Source organism: Hippopotamus amphibius, chromosome 6 (genome assembly GCF_030028045.1).
Source record: "Hippopotamus amphibius kiboko isolate mHipAmp2 chromosome 6, mHipAmp2.hap2, whole genome shotgun sequence".
Classification (NCBI taxonomy): Eukaryota; Metazoa; Chordata; class Mammalia; order Artiodactyla; family Hippopotamidae; genus Hippopotamus; species Hippopotamus amphibius.
Window position 1 is genome coordinate 74,308,724 of NC_080191.1, and position 15,341 is coordinate 74,324,064.

Consider the following 15,341-nt stretch of genomic DNA (forward strand, 5'->3'; position numbering starts at 1 on the left):
TGAGTTCATCTGTTAGGCTCTCGGACTTCTCTCTAAACGTTTGTGAATTTTGTAATACACTGCATTTTACATCTACATTAAAATCGTTTTATTTCAAAGGTATGTGCAGCAAACAGCAGTTTCTATTTAATAGTACAACCCAAATATCCCTGAGTTTCTCTAGCATCTGGATAAAAACAAGGTCACTTGACCATTGATACTGGCATTCACTGACTTATTTACCCACCTACAAATCTCAGAACCTACGCCCTCTACACCCAAGGGCGCGGCTATTTACAATAGCCTGGCCACAAAGCCTCACGTGGGCCCTCTCTACCTCAGAGGGCTCCCCTCCTTTCTGGAAATTGGGTTTGGGCGAGGGTGGAAGAGTAAGAAGGGTGGGTTTGTGGATTCGTTTGTGTATTTACCCAGCGATGGGAGCCAGTTGATAAAGGAGTAAAAGATCTGTGCCTCAGTTGAGAGAAGTTGCTTCTGCAGCCCTGAGTGCTGTCAGAGGAAGCTACAGAATTGTTGTCCAACAATAATCAGTATCGAGGCTGCAAAGAACAAAGAGCTTTTGGCGGGGGGGTGGGGGGGTGTCTTAAAAAAATCGCAATTTGGGAGACACAGATTCAGGTAAAACTAAAAGACTTCCGGGGAAGAGAAAGAGTCAGGGGCTTATAAAAACAAAAGCCACAGGATTGTTCAAGAATTCTGATGGACTCTGATGCAGGAAAGGAAATATTTGTCCTTAAGGGGTAGGCTGTCACCGGCTACTTCAGGGGAAGGGTCCAACAAGTATCTTGAGTTTCTGGAACATTGGGCAGATGTTCTAGTCTCCTGCTTTAGACGGTAAGTGATCAAATGTCAAGTTCCATCCAGGCTGAGACATGCATAAGTCACACTTTGTCAATGTCCTCCTGGCTCCATTTGAGAGAGCTCTCTTAGCAATACCAACTCCATTTTTTAAAATTAATTAATTAATTAATTGGCTGTCTTGGGTCTTTGTTGCTGCCCGCGGGCTTTCTCTAGTTGCGGCAAGCATGGGCTACTCTTCCTTGCGGTGCACAGGCTTCTCATTGCAGTGGCTTCTCTTGTTGCCAAGCACGGGCTCTAGGCGCTTGGGCTTCAGTAGCTGTGGCTCATGGCCTCTAGAGCACAGGCTCAGTAGTTGTAGCACATGGGCTTAGTTGCTCTGTGGCATGTGGGATCTTCCCGGGCCAGGGCTTGAATCCATGTCCCCTGCATTGGCAGGCAGATTCTTAACCACTGCGCCACCAGGGAAGTCCTACCAACTCCACTTTGATTTTCCTTTCACAACCAGGGCCTGTAGGCCCATCTTGGCAGCTCTACGCTCCTCCTACGAGGCCCGCCCTTTCACAATATCTCACTTTCACCCCATTCTGGGACAGTGTCCCTCCTGGTCCAGGGGCCCATTGCAATGCGCTGATTGGCTGCTCTTCATCATGGTACCTCCTCCTTAGCTTCTCCCTAGTCCTCTTAACATCCCTTCTATGAATATTTCTGGAGCTCTTCACGTGCCTAGAAATATGGCTATGAGCAAAACATAGAGCCTTCATATAGTTTACATGAAGATCCATGGAGCTTTCACGGGTTATTCATGCCTTCATGGAACTTACATGCTAATGGGAGAAGTGAGACAAGAAATAAATTATATGTTGGCAGGTAATGACTATTTTTTCAAGTCCCTTGGGAGTCTCTCATGGGCTTTCAGCACCAGGCCCGCCCATTTCTTCCACTCTGGCCGCCTCATTTAGTTACACACCACGAGAAGGCATCCCTTCACCACCATGTGAGCACGTGGCAGCAGTACGCCTCAGTGGAAAAGCTCTCTTCTGTGGTTCCTGCTGGCTGCTGCTTTTCAGGAGGTCTGTGTAACCTGGACTAGAAAGCAGGTCTACCTGTGAGGTGGACATCTGCCGGTTTTGCCTTCCTGGCAACTCTACCCCATTCCAACCCCCGGAGAATGTCTCCTCCATAAATATGATAGTATGACCTTGGCCCAGGCTGGGCCAGCTATGGTATCCCTTCCTCCTGGCCACAGCAATTTGTCCTGAAAAAGGGTACATGACCCAAAGTTTATGAAAGCCAATCATAGTTCTTTGATGAAAGCCAATCAGAGTTCTTTTATGAGATTTGATATATGGGTGATTAGAAAAGTTCCCTGTCCACTTGGATGTACCTTAAACACGTCAGGAGGCTGGAACCGCCAACAGGGATGTACCCAAGACATGGCATAAGTGTACCTGAAAAGCACATAGAGAAATGAGACAAGGGAGCCCTGTTGTCATATATGGATGACCCATAGCTCAGTGTTACCAAAACCAGTCCCCTCCCTGTACTTAATTACATGAGGTAGTACAGGTGCTTTTACACTTGAATCACTTTCAGTTATTTGCAGCTGAAATAACAGTTGTATGCTGAGCCCACATTAATTATATCACCTACCTTGACTTGGCTTGATGCTAGGGAAAAGAAGCCAGCATTGATATTATAAAAAATTATAGCAACAGCAAGAAAACAAATGCTGCCTTTGACAAAGAACCAACAAATTAATATGATATTTATTACATCTTATAAGTCAACTATTAATTCTTGCCTGAAAAAAAAAAGGTACCAGCACATCTGAGATTCCCTTGAGAAGGTTCACAGACCACCAGCATTGTCGCTAGAGCACAGTTTGGGAACTTCTGATTAAAATGGATATCTTTTGTAAATTTGAATGCATTTTCACACTAATGAACCTTTGTTCTATGCAGCTAATCCCACCAAATAGAAAATCTCCTAATCCTAGAAAATACCAGATCTCCTGTTAAATATATTAAATATTGATGGTGCTATTTTAAATGAGGATTATAAAAGCTGAATTCAAACTGGCGTCATTCTTCAAAGTAATTTCTTAAAAGCATCATAAAATAGAACCATTGTCTATTCATATCATTTGCCCTGTAGGCATGTCTATGAAATTGACAAGGCCTTTAGGCTTTTCTCCCTTATCTTTACCTACAGTTTATGCTCTTTTTTTTTTTTTTAAACAGGTTCTTAGGTTTTACTTATTCTTTTACTTGATCACTTTGGATTGATCACAATAGTAAAAGTGCTTTTGTTTACATAGTGATACTTGGCATTTAACCCAGGGAAGAGAACCCTAAGGGATAAGAAAAAAATATGGGTATATTGGTAATGCAACACAACAGTGTTTTGCAGCCCTCAGTTGTTCTGTGGCTACTGCACAGCCTTTTTCCCCCCTCAGGGAAACTTCTGCACGTGGTCTGGAAGTTTGGTATTGCGTCTGGTATGTAGGCCTTTTGGCTGATTTTGTGGGCAACCCAGCCTTATTGACGTAATTGACATATAACCGCAGTGCAAGTTTAAGGTGCTGAAGTGTTGATTTGATAGATTTATATGTTGCAAAATGATTATATTATAGCATTAGCTAATACCTGCATCAGGTCACACGATTACTATTTCTTTTTTGTGGTAAGAACATTTAAGATCTACTTTCTTAGCAACTTTCAAGTCTATAATACAGTATTATTAACTATAATTACTATGCTTTACCTTACATCTTCAGAACATACTCATAATATAACTGGTAGTTTGCACTCTTTGCCCAACATCTCCTCATTTCCGCTACTCGCCCCAACCCACACCTCAGCCCCTGGTAATCACCATTCTAGTCTCTGTTTCCATGTGTTTGGCTTTTTTAGATTCTGCATATAAGTGGGATCATACAGTATTTGTCTTTCTTGGTCTGACTTACTTCACTTAACATAATGCCTTCAAGGTCTATCCATGACATGAAAATAGTAGGACCTCCTCCGTCCTCACAGCTGAATATTGTGTATATATATGATATATATTATATATACAAAATCTCACGTCTTCTTTATCCATTCATCCATTGACAAACACTTAGGATGTTTCCATAGTTTGACTGTTATAAAAATGCTGCAATGAACATTATGGGGTGCAGATATCTTTTTGAGTTAGTGATTTTACTTCCTTTCGCTATATATGGAAAAGTGGGATTGCTGGGTCATATGGCAGTTCTATTTTCAATTTTTTGAGGAACCTCCACACCGTTTTCCATAGTGTCTGCAGCGATTTATTATACATTCCCACCACCAGTACATGAGGGTTCCCATTTCTCCACATCCTTGCCAACGATTGTTACGTCTTGTCTTCTTGAAGATAGCCATTCCAACAGGTGTGAGGCCCTATCTCACTGTGGTTTTGCATTTCCCTAATGATTAGTGATGTTGAGCACTTTTTCATGTTACAAACAGCTTTTTAATTACAATTTAACTTATTTTTCAGAAGATTGCCTACTAATACCAGATATCAACGAACTTTTAAAAATTAAATCTCAAATTAAAGTCAATTTGGCTTGAGAAAATGTTTTAAATTCAAAATCCATTTGCCAAAACTTTGCATAAATCCATGCCAAAATCTGGGCACCTGATATTCTGTTTTGCTTGTTTTAATACAACTTGTATCCCAACAAACTTTAACATCAGCAAGGCATGGTGCAGACCGGCATCCATATATATTCTTATCACAACCTTAGCCACACGTATCTTCCATCTTAGAATCTCAAGGCAATAACAGAATGTCAGAGGATTAACTGCACATTTGAATGACTGTGCCCCTAAAATGGGGCTAGGAGGAGACCAGATCTGAGCCTTCTCTCCCAAATGAGAAAGCTTTGCCCTTCCATTAATAAATTTATGTAATTCTAGGTGGTCTCCTATTATTTATACAAAACGCAGACACGAAACTGGAAAGTCATTTGAACCTAGGAGGCTGAAAACTTAAAGTAAAAAAGGAAGAAACCAAAAACGCGCTTTGCAGACTCCATCCAGCGAGCGGGCTGGAGGGTTGGGAAGCGAAGCAGCGCCGCTAAGACGGGTCCCCGCAGCCCCCGCGCCGCAGCCTCCGGGCTGTAGGGGTCGCTGCGGCGCCGAGCTTGCCGAGCGCGCCGGGCCGCTCTCTCCTGCAGACGGAGACGAGGCGGAGGCGAGGTGACGCTGGAGAGGCCGGTGAGCGGCGCTGGGGGCCGGGGGTGGCGGGCCGGCGGGCCGGCGGGCCGGCGGGCGGGGACAGGGGGCCGCCCTGCAGCACACTCGACCCTGGCCGTGGAGGGCCCGGCCGCCCCGCGGCTCTCTCTCCCACCTGCGCGGACTGGGCGGCGTTCTCTCGAGCCCCCCGAATCCTCGCCGTTCGCGGGGGGCGCCCTGAGCCGGGTCTTGCAGACCTCAGACCCCACCGGTCGCCTGTCGCGCCCCATCCGTGGACACCTCCACCCCAAGAACCCTCCCATTCCTGGACGGTTCCCAGCTCACCAGACTTCCGAATTAGGGGAAAGTGGTTTTGTAATTGTTTTCACGTGAGGTGCCTCTTTGCTTTTTAACTGTGTTAACAGTCATGTGCTCCCCCTATAACACAGTGTCTGGAACTTAACCGAATGCAGTTTGTGTTTGTGTTTTGGTTTTGTTTTGCGATGTTGTTTTTTTGTTTGTTTTCTGGAGGCTTCAAAGGCAGAATCTGTCTTTGAGTAATAGCCAGATGTAGTGTGGGTGCCACAATACGGGGAGGGCAGCGGATCCAGATAATTCTTTACAGCCCTGAGATTGTCGGCAACATCTGTTGTCAAAAATCTTTCTGCTTTTTTAGGTGCAGTAAATTTCAGGAGATGGAAAGAGATTCTTTAATAGCGTGTTTTTTTTTTTTTTTTAATGACATATAGAATTCATCTTTAACATTTAAGTGATTATAATTTTATGCTGCTTAAATCTTGTAATAACTTACAAATGCAGAGCCTTAGCAATTTAGGAGTAAGGTGGGGTGAAGTGGTTGACTAGGAGTGGGCTGGAAGTTGAGGGACCTGGATTATCTCAGTCTTCATTGGGCAAAGGCAGTCTCTGTGGGTTTAGATTTTTTTGGTTAAAAAAGGGAATTGGTTGAGTAATATTCAATTGTATATATATGCCACATCTTCTGTATCCATTCATTTGTTGATGGGCATTTAGGTTGCTTCCATGTCCTGGCTATTGTAAATAGTGCTGCAATAAACATTATGGTACAGGTTTCTTTTGGGATTATGGTTTTCTTTGGGTTTTGGGAGGGGGCGGGGGGTGAAGGGGAAGCTGAGACGAAGCGAGAGAGTAGCACAGACATATATATACTACCAACTGTAAAATAGCTAGTCAGTGGGAAGTTGTTGTATAACAAAGGGAGTTCAACTCGAGGATGGAAGATGCCTTAGAGGAGTGGGATGGGGAGGGTGGGAGGGACTCGAGGTGGGGGAGTCAAGGAAGGGAGGGAATACGGGGATATGTGTATGAAAACAGTTGATTGAACTTGGTGTACCCCCCCAAAAATAATAAATTAAAAAAAAAAGGGAATTGGATTCCATGGTGAAGATGACAGTGGCTACCGTTTATTGAACATCTATTTTGTCCTTTAAAAAAATGTTACCTCATTTAATTCACACAGTAATTCTGTGCAATAGATAATATTATCCCCCTTATAAAGATGCAAACTGAGGCTCAGAGGTTGTCACTCAAAAACATACACCCAATCAGGAGAAAAGTTGGAATTTGAGGCCATGCTACATTCCCTCAAGACAGAAGTCCTCTGATTCTGTCCCAAACTTATTTATTCTAATTCAAATTATTTTTAAGGCGTCCTGCTCCAAACTTAAAGTTGTTGTCTTAAATATTAAAATAGTGTGGTATGTGGAACTAAAATAAGAAGTACATTTTTATCTCATTATTTTGTCCGTTTTATATTATTCCCTAAGTCTTTTAAAAACAAGGCTTTAATTATTGCTGACATGCTGTCTCAATAACATTCTATGATTCTGATAATTTGTTTGACTTAGCTATTGAGATGCTTATTTAAAAATGGATATCTGAAGATTAAGTTTTTCCCCAAAGTAACTCACATTCTTTATATCTTGGTCTAATTTTCACATCATGCCAATTTTATGCCAGTGAATTGTCTAATGTCAGTTGCCAAATACATTCAGGATCATCCTGCAGTGCAAGAATTTTACTACAGGAGAGAAAAATCACTCGAAAATGTCGGTTCCTGACTCTGCTTAGGACCATCTTTGTATACAGCCTTGAACAGTGTGCATTATTCATTCCAGTGGGGCACCATTCTCACTCACACTTTAGGGTGTGAATGACCCTCATGGCACTCGTGCAAGGGCCAGTCCTTTACCTCTGCTGCTTTCTTTTCCCATCTCATATTGCCTTCACAAGAGGATGGGCAGAAGGAAAAGGTGAAGAACTTTTCCCAGGAGGGACATATGAAGTAAATGCAGCTTAGTTTAGATCTTTTAAAAAAAAATTTTTTTTTATATTGGAGTAGAGTTGATATACAATATTATGTTAGTTTCAGGTGTACAGCATAGTGATTTGGTTATACACATACATGTATCCATTCTTTTTCATTTTTTTTTCCCATATGCATTATTACAAACTGTTGAGTAGAGTTCCTTGTGCTATACAGTAGGTGCTTGTTGATTATCTGTTTTATATGTGGTAGTGTGTACATGTTAATCCCAAATTCCTAATTTATCCCTCACGCGCCCCCACCTTTCCCCTTTGGTAACTGTAAATTTGTTTTCTAAGTCTGTGAGTCTGTTTCTGTTTTGTAATTAAGTTCATTTGTATCATTTTTTTAGATTCTACAAATAAGTGGTATCATATGGTATTTGTCTTTCTCTGTCTGACTTACTTCACTTAGTATGATAAGCTCTAGGTCCATCCATGTTGCTGCAAATGGCATTATTTCATTCTTTTTTATGGCTAATACTCCATTGTATTACATATGTACCACACCTTCTTTATCCATTCACCTGTTGATGTAGATTTAGGTTGCTTCCATGTCTTGGCTATTGTACATAGTACTGCAGTGACCATTGGGGTATCTTTTCGAATTATGGTTTTCTCCAGGTGTATGCCCAGGAGTGGGATTGCTGGATCATATGGTATCTCTATTTTTAATTTTTAAAGGAATCTCCATACTGTTGTCCGTAATGGCTGTACCAGTTTACATTCCCACCAGCAATGTAGGAAGGTTCCCTTTTCTCCACACCTTCTCCAACATTTGTTGTTTGCAGACTTTTTGATGATGGCCATTCTGACCGGTGTGAGGTGATACCTCATTGTAGTTTTGATTTGCATTTCTCTGAAGATTAGCGATGTTGAGCATCTTTTCATGTGCCCGTTGGCCATCAGTATGTCTTCTTTGGAGAAGTGTCTGTTTAGATCTTCTGCCCATTTTATTTTGATTGGGTTGTTTGCTTATGTTTTAATTAATGAATTAATTGGCTACATTGTGTCTTCATTGCTACACCCAGGTGTTCTCTCATTGCGGCGAGCAGGGGCTACTCTTCATTGCAGTTTGCAGGCTTCTCTTTGCGGTGGCCTCTCATGTGGAGCACGGGCTCTAGGTGCATGGGCTTCAGTAGTTGTGTCATATGGGCTCAGTAGTTGTGGCTCACTGCTCTAGAGTGCAAGCTCAGTAGTTGTGGCACATGGCCTTAGTTGCTCCATGGCATGTGGAATCTTCCCAGACCAGGGATCAAACCCATGTCCCCTGCGTTGGCAGGTGGATTCTTAACCACTGTGACACCAGGGGAGTCCCAGGCTGTTTGTTTTTTTGATGTTGAGATGCCTTAGTTGTTTGTGTGTTTTGGAGGTTAATCCCTTGTTGACTGCATCATTTGCAAATATTTTCTCCCATTCTGTAGGTTGTCTTTTCATTTTGCTTATGGTTTCCTTTGCTGTACAAAAGCTTTTAAGCTTGATTAGGTCCCATTTGTTTATTTTTGTTTTTATTTTCATTACTCTAGGAGGTGGATCCTTTTGGATCCAAAAAGATATTGCTATGTCAAAGGGTGTTTTGCCTATGTTTTCCTCTAAGAGTTTTATAGTAAATGGCCGTACGTTTAGGTCTCTAATCCACTTTGAGGTTTTTTTTGTGTATGATGTTTGAGAATGTTCTAATTTCATTCTTTTACATCTAGCTGTCCAGTTTTCCCAGCACCACTTATTGAAGAGAGTGTCTTTTCTCCAGGAGGCACAAATGAAGTATATACAGCTTAGTTTAGATCTTTTTTACAGTCAGGTATGAAAAATTCTACTTTCTATTTAAAAATAAAATTATATACAACAGTTTCTTTTCATGAGTTGATAAGGGAATAACAAATGGGTGATGGAAAAATGAAGAAATAAGAATGGGGGCACCTGGACAGATTGCACAGCCAGGGGGTGGCCCCTAGGATACCTGATACTGAGTGTTTTACAGGTGGGCCTGCACAGAAGCTAATTACCAAATTACTTAGCCAGGAGCAGTGCCACTGCCAAGTTCCCATCATCCCTGCTAGTGTGTGAGAGAGAGAGAGAGAGAGAGAGAGAGAGCGAGAGGGAGATTCCCCTTTTAACACAATACATGAGGGTCCTAGCTTAAAAGTAAATATATCTTGAAAGCAGGTATGTCTAGAGATTGGTCAGTGTCATATGCAAATAAGTAAGTGTGAGTTACCTGCAGTGGGAAAAAAAGGGAAGAAGTGGGAGAAAGTGATGGGGAGACAGGAAGTTCTGCTGGCTGCATGCTAGATGTTAACCTTTTTTGTCTTAGATACTGTTCATTTCAGTGGTAATGTTGTAATAGGTTGTTGCTGTGCTTTGAGCTTATGGTGTCGCAGCTTTTATTTTATTTTATTTTATTTTTTTAAGCTCTTTGTTGGAACATAATAGCTTTACACTATTGTGCCAGTTTTTGCTGTACAACAAAGTGAATCAGCTGTATTTATACGTATATCCCCATGTCCCCTCTGGAATTGTATTAGCTCTGCACTTGAAAGTAGCTAGTCAGCTTTTACTGCTAGATGAAGTTTGTTTTTGAAATAGAGATTTATTTTCACAAAAAGCACTAACAGTTAACACATCTGTGAAGAAACAACTAAGGTTTTGCATCTTACATACTTGTTCAACCACCACATCCTGAATCTCTGCCCCGTCATACTCCTACAGCTCTGTGGGCAGGTGTATGAGGAGACGCAGAAGAGCCTTCTCTTACGTGAAAAGACTGTTTTGTTTTGTTCTGTTCTTATATATTACAAATTCTTAGCTACTAAGGCCCTTTTTGGCCTCAGTAATCTGTTTTGTTTTGTTTTGTTTTTTAAGTATAGAAGGTTGTTAAAATTTCTTTATCAGTTTGATCAGTGGCTTAAATAAGTTCCTGCAGCTTGGGGAGAACTATTGTAACCTCTTCAGTGACTTGGCTCATTAAAGGAGAAGCAGCAATAGGACTGAGCGGTCTTATTCCAGGCCTCTTAGAAGAAGAATATGTAATGGAAAATATTGCTTTCATACATTCCCCAAGTATCACAAACAATGGAAATTGTGACATATTAAATCTTTTAAAATGTAGTGTAGTAGGTAATTCTTCAATTTGTAAAAGGTTCTTTCAAGAAACATTTGCAGTGGTTTCCAGCCCAGGTGTTCTTTAATTGTCATTTCTGGCAGAGTTTAACATAAACAGTTTAATAAGAACAGAATGTGGATGTCTAGAGGTTGCAATATAATAAATACTACCTTGATTGCTTATTTGCTTGATTCATCACAAAGCAAATGTAGGTTCAGCTAAGGAAACAGGAGACTGAGGAATCTTGCATATGTGTATATATATATATATATATATATAAATATTAATATATTGGGTTGGCCAAAAAGTTGATTCGGGTTTTTCCATACAGTATTACGGGAAAACCCAAACAAACTTGTTGGCCAATCCAGTATCTGAGAGGCTGTCTCCCAGGCTATAGTCTTCAGTAAGGTCCCCAAATAAAACTTCACTCGCAGCTTTTAGTTTGTGCATTTTTCTTCAGTCAGCAGTTTCAAGAAGTTCACATAAGAAATGGGCGTATGAGTGGACCCCTGCTTCAGCAGAAAACATTGGATTTTTTTGGCCAGCTTTGGGCATGATGAGTTTCAAGCAAGCCTGTGCTGGCTGAACACATTTCAGGCATGTTAGGGAATTGTTTCAGAAGTTGTCCGAGGTGAAAACAACACTATTCAGTAGAGAAAGTTAGTAACTTGAATGCAGGTGAAATTTTTTTAAAAATTGCTAGTTATAGCTTGAATGATGTTTTAAATGCTGATGAAATAAGTGTTTACTAAGTTGTTACCTCATATACTTCGTGTCAAAGGTAGACTTCGCAGAAGAGGTGAACTGCTCTATTCTGCTGTAATGCATCATGGTCGGAAGGGTTGATACCTTGTCATTGGCAAGTCAGCTAACCCCCAGGGCTTCAGAAATGTTCATTTGCTCCCCAGTGATTATTCAGCCAATACATGTGCCCAAAGGATGGGAGGTGTGTTTAATGAGTGGCTGAGAATGGTTAGCAAGAGGATGGAAGGAGTGAGGTGCAAGATCCTCTTACTGATGGACACCTGCTCTGCCCACAACACACGCCTGTGTTTGAATCACACGTGTGTTGAGTTTTCCCATTGAACATTTAGTGTGTTTTGAAAAAACTAAACTCCTGATTTTCTCCATAAGTAGTAAAGTTGCAAAAATATTGCTTTTATAAAGACTATAAAATGGAAGACTTAATACTTGAATAAACAAAGCCCCAATGAGTGTGTAAATGTGTTTGACTGTCATTTCATAACATTCACTGTGTGATAGGGTTCCACATTTCCCCCAAAGAATTTTATTATATTGTCATCAATTTCAGCCTTTCTTTGGAAGGTTTCTTTGCCTACCTTCTCCCTTCCAACCCTTCCTCCACACCCCCCTTCCATCCCCCAGCATTCAGTGGCAGGAATAGTAAGAATAAGCTTTTGCCTAATAGTGTCCAGAAGAGAAAAATATTCCCAAAATGATGACATTCCAGCTGGAAGAATTAGAAACCAAAAGACATACTTGGATCTAATAGGATAAATTTTGATTAATTAAAAAAAAGATACTGAGGTTAAGGAGGTCGCATTGTAATTGTTCCCAGAGAGTGGCTGATAAGCAGAGAGGGAGTGAGGACTGACAGCTGCTCGCCCTTGCTGCCTGGTGCTGGTGGCTGGGGTGGCCAGTGGAGGAAGGCAGAGGGGGCAGGAGGGGGAGGTTGGACAGGGGTGTATCTGTAGGAGAAATGGAGCAGAGGAATGCTCGTGTCCTGAAAGGGCTATTGGAAGGTGAGGAAGAGCGAAAATGGGAGGAAATTAAGAAGGTGTGGATAACCCACTGGCCACTCCCACCCCTAGTACCCCCTTCTTATAACAAGATACAATGTGACTCAGGCCAACAAACAAATTCTCTAGCTGTCAGAAAAAGTAGGAAAACAGTGTTTGCGTATCTCACTAGTTTGGTCTAAGAGATGAAAAATAAAATAACCATTTTGCCAAACAAAACCTAAAGTGCCTTTTACAAAGTATATGTCATACAAAGTAAGAAAATAATTCACCGTCATTTTTGGTGGAAAAGTGGACTGAAATTCAAAAAAAGAATGAATATGGAATGAGTTTCTTAAAGAGCATTATCAAAAAAACACAGTCTTGAAGAGAAAAAGTTTCTCATTTTATTTTTAGGTACTAAATCATCATTAGTCAAGATGTCTTCAGCACCTGAGCCTCCAGCCTTTAAAAAGGAGCCGCCCAAGGAGAAAGACGTGGGGAACCCAGGCCTCAGAGGTGTCCGCACCACAACCTTATTTCGAGCTGTGAATCCAGAGCTGTTCATTAAACCTGTAAGAAATACATCCAGGATAAGGCTTCATGTTCAATTTAACTAGGCTCTGAGAAATAGAAAGTTCTTATTTTCCTGAAACATTTGATTTTATCATGAAAATTTTGTGTTGGCTAATAAGACCTCTCTGTGAATAAAAAGCAGATGGAAGGAAACTCTTAAATGCTGTTTCACTTAATACACGTATTAAAGTAATTATTTTGAGGGAATTTGGAGAATTTTAATGGAAAGTGAATTTTAATGAATCAATTTCTCAAATTCCTGCTTAAGATTTTAATAGCTGCATTAATTTTAAGGAAGTTTTTATTGTTTGATCAGGTACTGTGAAGGTACCATTGTTTCAATGGAAGGTCTTATTTAGTTCAGACCTTCATTCTTATATCATTCTTATAGTGTACAGTTCCAGGCTTTATTAATATTTTAACCTAGGGGGATATTGCAAACATAATTTGAGAAATTTCAAAACATGCATTTGTACACTGTTAGGGAGTTAGCTAATCATTTATATTTTTGTTGCAAGTTATTGAATATGTTTGATTTGATAAATTTTACTTTTTAAATACAAATCAAATCATAAAATGTACTTAAATATATTGAATGTGATTAGAATTTTAATAACATAGTTGCCAGTATAAGCTGTTTGAAAGTTAGGTCAATTTAACAATCGTCATTAAATCAAGGTAGAATTTTTTAAAGACGTTGAACTAATGTGTTCTTTTAATTGCCAAATACATTTCAAGAATTGTAAATTTAAGCTGCTCTGAGCTTGTGGCCTTTCTCAGATGTCCATTCAAGTGAAAAGATTTGACCTTTATTTTTTTGATGATTAAGATTTGATATAATAGTAATACAACACAAATGGTGACAGAAGCAGAAAATACAAATTTAAAAACTTTAAAAAAAAATATTCAGAGCTGTGTCACTTTGCCTCTTAGGGTATCGGATTTTATAGCAGGAAATCAAGGTTATTATAATAGCATTTCTGTTCCAATCACTAAATTTCTTGAGGTAATGGAACAAGTTCCCAGAAAGGAGTGTGTATATTTTACTGTACCTGGTATATGACATGAAAGCATTTCTGCCAGTTAGCCATGAACTTAGCTGAGAAGAATGGCATGTATACTTCATTCCTCACTTCCTAATAAAATTAAACTAATTTAAGGTTTGCAGGTGGAAAGCTTGGACCCAGAGAAGTTAAGCAACTTTTCCACATCACACAGATAACACAGAAAACTCTGAGCACCGGACCAGTTTCCATGCCTCTCATTTCCCCCATGCCTCTCCCAACCTCACCTTCCTAAAGGTGAAGGTCAGAGATGTCCCAGCTGTGGAGAGAAGAAGCAAGTCTTCTGTAGTCTCTAAGTTATCAGGAGTGGAGTTAATTGAATAAAGAATTGGGTAAATTATTATAAATGAAATTATTGCCATAGGAATGCTGGTGTGGTACTAAAGCCTTGGCATGTCAAGAGGAAAGTGCAAAAGATACTTGAGTCTCCTCAAATGATTAGTCTTAATGAGGCCTTATAATTTTTTTTCTTTGACAGAACAAACCTGTAATGGCTTTCGGATTGATAACCCTTTCACTTTGTGTGGCTTACATCGGTTATCTACATGCGACACAGGAGAATAAGAAGGACCTCTATGAAGCTATTGATAGTGAGGGACACAGTTATATGAGGAGGAAAACATCTAAGTGGGATTAACAGTGCTGGTTACTGCAGATGGAGCTTTTCTAGGGGCTCTGAAATCTTCAGCTGAAGATTAGCACTGCACAGTATCTTGTTTCTTGTTCCAGAAGATGCTACTGAAGAAGGATGGCAGTTGCAGCCAGGCCACTGTAGTGAATGTTGTCCTTTCAAAATTGTAGCACCATGTTCCTCTTCCACAGAAAGAGATGCTCAATATGTTTCTTTGACTAAATCCTCTTATAAAAGTGCCATGAGAATGGAAGTCATTTTTGTGAATTTTTAAGTTCTATATAATAAAAAGTACCAATGCTCTTAAATTTGCATGATATTTTTAATATTTTAAGGGGAATTGTGCATTTACAGCTGTTGTGAGGGTTTAGTTTATTTTGCTGTTTGCAAAGACAGTGTTCATTTTCTACCTGGCATAGAACCTATATTTGTGAAGAAAAAAATAATTGTAAATCATTGTAAAGCCTGCAGTTAGAAACAGTTTTTATAGAGTCACAGATGGGTCATATATTTTGATTTTCTATTTCAGCTAATTTTGTTTCAATTGAGAACATACTCCCATTCAACTACTAAAATAAAAGTTAAATGAGAGAATAACCCTAAGTAATTGGAGTTTTTCTTTTTTTTTTAAAGTATGTTATACTGAGTATGATGTTTTTGCTTTTTAAGCTCTTTATTGGAATATAATTGCTTTACACTCTTGTACCAGTTTTTGAGGTACACCAAAGTGAATCAGCTGTATTTATACATATATCCCCATATCCCCTCCCTCCCGCGACTCCCTCCCACCCTCCCTGTCCTGGCCCTCTAAGGCATCACCCATCATTGAAGTGATCTCCCTTTGTTATACAGGAACTTCCCACTAGCTATCTCTTTTACAGT

The 15,341-nt window shown here is 40.1% G+C and overlaps 1 protein-coding gene across 2 annotated transcripts; it reads left to right on the forward strand.

Moving 5' to 3' along the window:
• The first annotated feature begins 5,019 nt into the window (after nucleotides 1-5,019).
• On the forward strand, nucleotides 5,020-14,763 carry SMIM8 (small integral membrane protein 8). Of its 2 annotated transcripts, none has more exons than XM_057739103.1 (3): nucleotides 5,020-5,042; nucleotides 12,606-12,763; nucleotides 14,307-14,763. In XM_057739103.1, exons 2-3 carry the CDS (start codon nucleotides 12,629-12,631, stop codon nucleotides 14,463-14,465), a joined length of 294 nt encoding a protein of 97 aa, XP_057595086.1. In that variant the 5' UTR covers nucleotides 5,020-5,042; nucleotides 12,606-12,628; the 3' UTR covers nucleotides 14,466-14,763. The 2 variants fall into 2 exon arrangements, with proteins under 2 accessions (XP_057595086.1, XP_057595085.1); XM_057739102.1 differs by lacking the exon at nucleotides 5,020-5,042 and adding an exon at nucleotides 9,099-9,144.
• The last annotated feature ends 578 nt before the right edge of the window (nucleotides 14,764-15,341 follow it).